Source organism: Balaenoptera borealis (genome assembly GCF_965194805.1).
Source record: "Balaenoptera borealis genome assembly, chromosome: 11".
Taxonomy (NCBI): Eukaryota; Metazoa; Chordata; class Mammalia; order Artiodactyla; family Balaenopteridae; genus Balaenoptera; species Balaenoptera borealis.
In genome coordinates this window covers 86,891,906-86,900,584 of record NC_138868.1, presented here as the reverse complement: position 1 = coordinate 86,900,584, position 8,679 = coordinate 86,891,906, and the positions used below count along the sequence as shown (strand labels likewise).

At 53.3% G+C, this 8,679-nt stretch overlaps 2 protein-coding genes across 4 annotated transcripts in view; one reads left to right on the top strand and one right to left on the bottom strand.

Annotated features, from left to right (window-relative positions):
- The window catches only part of LOC309606438 (uncharacterized protein), a 39,876-nt gene that overhangs the window by 562 nt on the left and 30,635 nt on the right, over positions 1 to 8,679 (bottom strand). Inside the window, exons 4-8 of the mRNA XM_082343543.1 lie at positions 7,972 to 8,151; positions 7,073 to 7,151; positions 5,863 to 5,941; positions 726 to 925; positions 122 to 254 (exon numbers count right to left, since the gene is read on the bottom strand). Of these exons, the coding sequence (XP_082199669.1) occupies positions 239 to 254; positions 726 to 925; positions 5,863 to 5,941; positions 7,073 to 7,151; positions 7,972 to 8,151 (554 nt within the window). The 3' untranslated portion in view covers positions 122 to 238. The remainder of the gene's footprint in view (positions 1 to 121; positions 255 to 725; positions 926 to 5,862; positions 5,942 to 7,072; positions 7,152 to 7,971; positions 8,152 to 8,679) is intronic.
- LOC309606439 (thimet oligopeptidase-like) lies at positions 261 to 2,091 on the top strand. 3 transcript variants are annotated; one of them, XM_082343545.1, is made up of 3 exons: positions 261 to 466; positions 572 to 700; positions 1,328 to 2,091. In XM_082343545.1, exons 1-3 carry the CDS (start codon positions 322 to 324, stop codon positions 1,831 to 1,833), a joined length of 780 nt encoding a protein of 259 aa, XP_082199671.1. In that variant the 5' UTR covers positions 261 to 321; the 3' UTR covers positions 1,834 to 2,091. The 3 variants fall into 3 exon arrangements, with proteins under 3 accessions (XP_082199671.1, XP_082199672.1, XP_082199670.1); XM_082343546.1 differs by having other exon boundaries at positions 261 to 700; positions 1,328 to 1,464; positions 1,678 to 2,091; XM_082343544.1 differs by having other exon boundaries at positions 261 to 700.

The following is an 8,679-nucleotide window of genomic DNA, read 5'->3' as shown; positions in this document are numbered from 1 at the left end:
ACTGCCCTGTTTTGGAACATTTCCATCACTCCAAAAATGTCCCTCACGTCCTTAGTTATCATTCCCTCCCTTCCCCAGCCCCTGACAACCAGGAACCCACTCTCTGACTCTGTGGATCTACCTGTTCTGGACGTTTCCCCTCAGTAGGGTCACACCCTGTGTGTCCTTCTGTGTCTGACTTCTCTCGCTGAGCATCGTGTTCTCAGGGTGCATCCACGTGGCAGCGAGTGTCAGGGCTTCACCCCTTTGCGTGGCTGAGGGCCGGAAAAAAGAAAAAAGAAAAGAAAGGCACGTTGCCTGCGAGTCTGGTGACAGCCGGTGATGAGAACCAGAGGGAAGGCTCTGGGGCCGGGGGCACCGCACCCTGTGAGGCCTTGGCGCTGCTGCCAGTCTCGGTGGGGCACGGGCAGCACTGTCCCCCAGGGGCTGCGGGACAAGCTCATCAAGTCCCGGCAGGCCAACCCAGGTTCGGCCGGGCCGAGGGAAGGGAAGGGGGCGCCTGGACCGCCTGGCTGGAAAGCGCGGCCTGGACACAGTGCGATCCCCCCATCTCCTTCCTCCCGCCCCCCAGGCCTCTTCAACCTGCGCCAGATCGTCCTGGCCGAGGTGGACCAGGCCCTGCACACGCAGACGCCCGCGGACCCGGCGAAGGAGAATGCCCGCCTCTGCCAGGAGATCCTCGGGGTCCCAGCCACGCCAGGTAGCCAAGCGCGCGCCGGGCCCACCTTAGCGGTCGGTTGGCGGCTATTGCCCAGGTCAAGAGGATCGTCTGGTGGTGTGTGAAAGGGGACCGACTGACAGGCTCTGGCCGAGGCCCGGTGACCTCTGGCCTCTTCCTGCCTCGGTTCCTTGGCTGGTCCCTCCAGCTGTGGCCCGCGGAGTCCGAGGGTGGGGTGGGCGTATCTGCACGTGCTTTCTGGAGAGCCTGGAAGAGGCAGGAGAGGGCTTCATAGCCCGGACGGAACGCGTCGACGAGGTTTGCCCGTGCGTGTCGGTGCGGACACGCGGTTCACTCCCTCGTGAGCGCTTTAACCCGCACTCTCCCTGTGCTGGAGGGCAAGCCCTGACTCATCCCTCGGAGCCTCGGCAGCTGACCTTGTAAGAGGCTTAGGGGTGAACCCTCGTGAGCTTCAGTAGAAAGCCGGTAAAGATTGATTTGTGTCCCTCCACTGAGTTGCCCGCAAGCTCCCCGTTTTCTAGAAGTGTTGGGCCAATACTCCCTCTAGTGGCAGGGGACTCAGACAGGGCTGTTTGAGGCCCTCCGATCTGGGGAAGGGGCACGGAGCGGACAAGGGGCCGGGCAGGAGCCTTTCCGCGTGTGTCCCAGGGACCCACCTGCCTGCGACCTTCGGCCGCCTGGCAGGAAGATACAATGCCCAGTCCTATGGCTACCTGTGCAGCGAGGTGTACTCCGTGGACACGTTCCACACACGCTTCAAGCAGGAGGGCGTCCTGAGTGGCAAGGTGAGAGGCCGTCCTGCCGCGCAGACCAACACGGAGGTCCTTGGCCTGGGCCTAGATGCTTGTGCCGCCCGCCTGGGCCTGCCAGGCTCTGAGGGCCCTGCCCTGGACCTCCTGCTCCCCTGTCCTTTGTTCAGTCACAGCAGAGGTGGCCACACCCACACCCTCAGTGAAGGCGGAGCTCCACCCTCCTGCAGCCCCGCCCCCTCTCGGCAGGTTGCCATGGACTACAGAAGCTGCATTCTGAGGCCAGGCGGCTCCAAGGATGCCAAGGGCATGGTGAAGCTCTTCCTGGTTTGTGACCCCACGCAGGATGCCTTCCTCCTGAGCAAAGGGCTGCAGGTTGAGGGCTGCAAGCCGCCGGCCTGCTGAAGGCACGGGGTTCTGCCCACCTAGGCGGGCCCGGTGCCTTAGTGCCCCGCTGGGGCGGGGGAGGGGCAGCGTGTCCTCCCAGCCCCTGAGTCCCTGGCGGGCCGGCCTCGGCCAAAAGTCTCCACCTGGACGTGACTGGAGAGCCTGGCGTCAAGGCTCCCCCTTGTTGCACTAATGCAATCCCTTCCTGGGGAGCTTTCCTGCTAACAAAACGGTTCTTTGAAAACGCAGCCATTAATAAAAAGACTCCACTCCTGGTCTCTGCCTGCGGTCCCTTCCACCACAGGAGCGGCATGGGGGCCGTCACACTGGGGGGAGTTCTGACCTTGGTCGGGGATCAGCCCTGCGGCCGTTGCAGGCTGCTCTCTGCTGGTGTAGCGTCTGGGTCACTGGGAGATGGCTGAGCTGTGGGGTGAGTTCAGACGGGGATGGCTCCCCCCACCCCGGCCGGCCGGCTCTCCAGTGAGGGGGTGTCAGGTTCCTGCCGGCCTCTCGCCTGCCCGGCACTGTTTGGCATGTCGGGGGCTGTGATTGGCTGCAGCTGGTTCTGGCGGTGGGCACAGCTGCGGGAAGCCCGGCTGTGGCTGTCCCTGTCGCCGTGTCCTGTCCTCCTGCTCACGGCCGGCCGGCTGGCTCCCTCCGTTCATCGGCAGCTGGTGAAGTCTGGACCACAGCAAGGGGCCGCCTTCCTGGGTCCTAGCAATTCTTCCCAAAGGCCTTAGGGATGTGTTTTGGTGGCAGTAGGAATTCAGAGAGGGTGCTGCCCCACTGGAGCGCTAGGGTGGGTCTGGACCGTCCCGTGTGTCCTTCCCTGGCCTTTGAGCTCCTCGGGAGCCCTGCCTCCGGCCCTTCGCCCCCACAAAGGACGCCAGGCAGCGGAGCGAGGGCGCGGGCAGCGCCCCGACCTTCTCCCCGGGGCCCAGGCGGGCAGGCTGTGCCACGTTCTGTCCTTCCCTCAGCCTGCCCGCCCGTTCTCACCCGCCCTGGGCCAGTCGGCTGTGGACCAGGCTGTGGTGTCTGCCCTTCTGCAGACCCGGCTCAGCTCCCTGCACCCACTTCTGTGCCTTCTGTGTTCTGGGCTGGTCGCAGGCCCAGAGCCGGTGGGCAGGCACCCCGTGGCCGGGAGGGCTGTTCCTGCGAATTCCCTGGGGCTCGAAAAGGAGCACAGCCGGCCTTCCATCCGGCACTTCTCCATGGACATGGAAGGGGCGTGTCAGGGCCTAGGGGCTGCTCCTCTTCCCGCGCACCGAGCCCCCCGATGGTCCCCGTGCAAAATCCAGGTGTGGCGTTGGCACCCCAGCCGTGCGCCGGGCAGTCTGTGGCGGGCGCCACAGGCCTCGGGCTGGTGGGCCACAGGGTTCCCGAGTGGCAGGTCACGACTGAGAGGGTGAGGCCTTTCCCCGGGTCCAGGGCCCAGACTGACGCCGGCTGGAGGCCCCTCCGCTCACCGCCCGCACCCCCCAGCCCCTGCCCTCACGTGAGCCCCCAGGGCTGAGCTCAGGTGTTGCATGCCCAGGCTCTCTGGCAGCCCAGCCCGTTCCCACTCCTCCATGGTCACTGAAGGACTTGGAAGCAGGTTGCCCCACAGAGACTGCTGTTCCCCGAGCCCTGGGCAGGGGGCGGGGAGGACGGGCACAGGGCCCTGCAGGGGTGTGGGCGCCGGGGCAGCAGCCGGAGCAGCTCCACACAGTAAGTAAGAGCATCTCACCTAAACCAGTGTGTTTCTCCAGCCGCCCCGGGACCTGGGCTCAGGTCCTGGGGCAGGAAGGGGCAGCAGTGCAGCTGTTAGCTGTCACTGGGGGTCGACTGTGGCCCGGTGCCACCTCTTAGATCCTCCCCCGTCCCCTTCCAGGGTTGCGACCGGACCCCTGCCAATCGGGTTCTCACTCCTCCCCGTCCCCTACGCCTGCTCCATGAAGGTGGAAGGAACACATTTTTAAAAAGGTTAGAGCTCGGGCTTCCCTGGTGGCGCAGTGGTTAAGAATCCGCCTCCCAATTCAGGGGACAAGGGTTCAAGCCCTGGTTTGGGAAGTTCTCACACGCTGCGGAGTAACAAAGCCCGTGCGCCACAACTACTGAGCCTGCAATCTAGAGCCCGCGAGCCACAACTACAGGTGCCCGCGTGCCTAGAGCCCGTGCTCCGCAACAAGAGAAGCCACCGCAATGAGAAGCCCACGCACCGCAAGCAATGAGAAGCCCACGCACCGCAACCAAGAGTAGCCCCTGCTCGCCGCAACTGGAGAAAGCACGCACGCAGCAAGGAAGAGCCAACGCAGCCAAAAATAAATAAAATAAATGAATAAAATAAATAAATAAAATTTAAAAAATCATATTAAAAACCTATTAATGAGATTTTAAAAAATAGTCAGTTAGTTACTTAGTTAATTATGCCGGGTCTTAGTTGCCACAGGCCGGCTCCTTAGTTGTGGTAATCAGATATTTTATATTCTTTTTTGTTCCTGAACAAAGGCCTCAGAATCCAGTATCTATTTGATAACGCTCACAGCATAGCTCAGCACGGAATAGCCACATTGTTTTTCTTTGGCTGCTATGTACCAAACAGCCTTTTGTACTGTTTTACCAAATGCATGTATTTAATACCTGTTTTACAAAACATAGTGAGATCTCAAAACTTTAAATTGACTAAAGTAAGATTCTCTCTGTAGTACTACTTATTTGACCAACAAACACTACCTGATGACACCGGTGTGGTGCACTGAGCCTTACTCTAGCATATCGGGATAAACCCTGTTGCGACAAGTGTTCATCCTCCAAGTCCCCAAGGCCTCTCACACACTGCCAGCGAAACTGCTTCCTGCTTGGGAAAGAGTGCCCCAGTTCGTTTCTTCAGAAGCTTGAAGGCTATGGAAGCCCTCCAAAAAGTTAGAGGGCAAAGAACAACTCTAAAACTGGCACATTTGTTTAAAAAAAACACTTGTCAATATTACAAGAGCCAGCTTGCTTTCCCTTGTGACACGTTTTCTTAGGAGGCAAGGGATGGGACCATGTGACTTGGACAAGCTGTTTCCCTCTGTCTCAGTGTCCCACCTGTGAGTGGGTAGTCTGACTCAACTTCATTACAGACATCTGAATAAGGATCATGAACAGTGGCATCTAATTTCCAAAATAAAAACAGGAGAATGAGTATGTCTTTCACAACAGGACGTCAAGTCTACCTCAATGATATTGCTAGCCTTGAGTCCAGTGCTTCTCGCTCAGTGCAATTGTGCCCCCAGGGGACATCTGGGAAAGTCTGAAGGTGATTTTGGTTGTCACAACTGGGAGGAGAGAGAGGGAATGTTACGGGCATCTAGTGAGTAGAGGTCGGGACCTTGCTAAACACTCTACGATGCACAGGACTCACACCTACAGCAAAGGTTTATCTGGCCCCAAAAGTCAATGCCTTGGTTGAGAAACCCTGCCTTAGAGCAAACCACGGATACTCATCTTTAGCAGGTAACAGGGCATTTACTACCCACCTGTAAACCTACAGACTTCCCGACTTACACAGTTAATCCTGTGGCAGGAATGAAATAGATAGCGTGTGACCATCTAGTAGTATCTAGGTTTGCGCCTCAAGTCACATGGGACAGTGCTAGAGACTGACCTTTTCTATATTGGAGGCCTTTGGCAAGCCACCAGTTTTCTAACCTAAAAAGTCTAAGCAGCATTATTACAATACACATAATAACACGACAACTCTGCTTTTATAGAGAGATTAGATGTGGGAAAGGAGCTTATCTGACATCAGAAGGAAATGCTTTAAACGCATCACATCTGCTGGTTTGACTGTCAAATCTTGACAGCTGGAGAGGTAGGAAGGTAGACAGGAGAGAACACACCAAAGTTACCGGCCTGCTGAGTCCTCGGGTCTAACCATAATACACTTCGTACTGCCCTGGGTCCAGGGATATGTTCTAACACCCACTCAGTCACTTACGGTCCATAGACAGACCAAATATAAATTCACAATTACCAGCAAGTCTACCAAAAGAAGGCAGAGTTAAGAAACTGAAACGCGAGCCCTACCTGCTCTTTTTCTTCTTCATCGACAGAATCACCTGATTTTGCTTCTTCAGGGTCTTCCTCAGGTTTCTGTTTGGCAGGGCTGTCACACACAGTAAGGCCAACTGGTAGCTCAGCCAGACCCTAGACTTCCAGTGGGCACAAAACAGCTTATATTCCTCCCTACCAAGAATACCCTCTGTTTGGAAAGATTCAGGGCATGGACACCCTCTTCCCTCCAAGGAGAAGCCCTTTTTGCCAGGACATTAAAACAAGCTTCGAGCTTAATGTTTCTTTGGATGACAGGTTTAGAATACCACCGTTTTGCAGACCCTAAGAAATAATGGATCTAGACTTTGATCAACGGCTGCTAGAATCACCGAAGAGACATTACATGCCTCTGATGGACAGCCCCATACCGTCAATGAAGTCGCACAAAATAAAGCTGGAATCTGATCAGGACTCTAGACCTAACTACCGGTTGACAGAAAACTGGAGACAAGGGAACACATTCACCACCAAAACGATGCCGTCAGCCAGACCTAGAAGCTATTAGACAAAAGACCTATTTTCTTTACATAAATGGCAAGAAAATAAGGAATCTATCACTTGAAAGGCTTAAGGAACAAATCAACCAAACTCTGTTACACAAGGGGAGGTATGAACACTGCTATATATTTGTTAGTAAGGAACTGTTACACTTTATAAGGCATGTTTTGTCTTCTTCAAAAGACTGTTTGCTAGATGTTAGCAATTATAGCAAAATATGAATTAAAAACTTGTCAGAGAAGGAGACCTTGTCATCTAGAAATATCGTATTTGTGGATAAGATGACATGTCCGACTTGTTTCAAAGTAATCCAACTGGGGGGACATGGGTATGTATGGAGTTGTAATCCATTTGGAATAATTTTCACTTGGAGCATATGGGGGTATAGACGAAACAACAGCCAGGAGCTGTTAACTGTTGATACTGGGTGATAGGTACACAGGGGTTCATTTTACTATCCTTGGTATTTTGTGTATGTACATTTGCAGTTTCCCATGCTAAGAGTAAAAATGGATGAGGTCTTCAGAAATGCTGTTCCATGAATGTCTAAAAACAGAATATCAAAAGGAAAACCTAAGCAATGTGGAAGTCAGAATTACTAAGTTACATCCTACTAATTCTATATGTGTTTTACCAAAAACAGTTGGCCCCTAAAATCGGGGCTGTCCATTCATTATATACTGACCCCCTTGTGAAATGAGATGTGATGGTGGTCTGCCTGGTAGTTTGCCTTGTAATCCTGGGGCTCCATGAGACTTCAGCTGCTTACAGAAAAGAAACAAAAAAGCCACTATGAATAAAGAGTTCACAGCCAAGGTACAGTTCTTCAGCATTAGCAAGCTGGTGCACAGACCAGGTTCTGAGGATTAAGTATCCTTCTCTTCTTATTCTAAGCAACCACCGTCTTCATAAAGTCATCAAATTAGCACCTGCCAGTTTGCTAGGCCATTTTAACACAAGCTCTTGTATGAAGGGCCCAACCCTGAGACGGACAAGGAAACAGAGCCTCTGCTTATTTCGTCAAACGATGAAGTGGCCAAGCACCTGACCTGAGCTCCTCGAGTCCCAGGCTCTTATTTTTAAAAATTCCAGAGGAGTTACTCTGACTACAAGCGGGGAAGGGGTCTAAGAAGAAATGTTTAGCTTCAACAGGCATGTCACTTACAAGTCATAAATATCAGCAGCTCCTGTTTTCTTATACCTCATCAATTCAACCACATTTGGGGATCTAATGCTCTATAACTTGGTCGAAGACAAAAATTTAAAGTATATATCTAAGCTAGTTAGAAGTATACACAAGAGGGAATTCCACGGCGGTCCAGTGGTTAAGACTCGGCACTCTCACTGCCGAGGGCCCGGGTTCGATCCCTGGTTGGAGAGCTAAGATCGTACAAGCCGAGCAACACAGCCACCCCCCACCCCCACCCCCCAAAAAATAAAAATAAAAAAAGATACACAAAAAACAAGTACTGCCGGTGGAGGGGTTGTGTGTGGGGGGAACAGACAGACCCTATGGCACCAAGTCTGTCCTCCCCTTAGGCGGTACCAGACTCCAACGTGCTCAAACGAGTCAAGTGCTCTTACATTTTGTTTCTCCATCGGACTTGCTTCTCCTGGGCATGCAAAGTTTGGAAACAGGTTTGGGGGACTTCTTTTTCTCTGCTATTTCCACTCTGCGCTCCTCACCACTTGTCTGCCTCCCGTTTTCTAGACATCCATTCACTTCCCGACTGAAAGCATGAGCTCCGTTCTCCAAGGACAAATCTGTATTTAAAAGGGATTTGACTTTAGCCAGGTAGCCCTCCTACAGCAGGAAAGGATAATTTAAGTAGCAGTGAATGTAAACAAGTGGCCATGAGAGAATAAGGAAACACATGCGCTTCCTTTATAACTATCAGGTAACAGGGAGAGGTGGGATGATCCTGCCTCCCTGGTCACAGACAAGTTACATGGGAGGAAACGTTTTCTAGCCGCCGGGATGCTGACGACTTAACCTCCGATAATTCTTCTTTATGTCATTTGGTTTCCAAGTCACATAACTGATTCTTTATTTCTGTCTGCAGAAATTCAGGCAAGAGATTCCATTTCTCCTTCACACATTCCTAAGGGAAGGATATAGGTTTAGAAGTCTCCACATTCCCAAGCCATGAACCAATGGACTAATACACAAATAGTTACACTGCCTGGTCACATAACAATGACTGAATGGCAGGCAATGCTGAGTCGGCCAAAAAGGAAACTAAATATTCACAAGACATGTTCCTGCTGTTTTCGTTAAGATCATATCACACC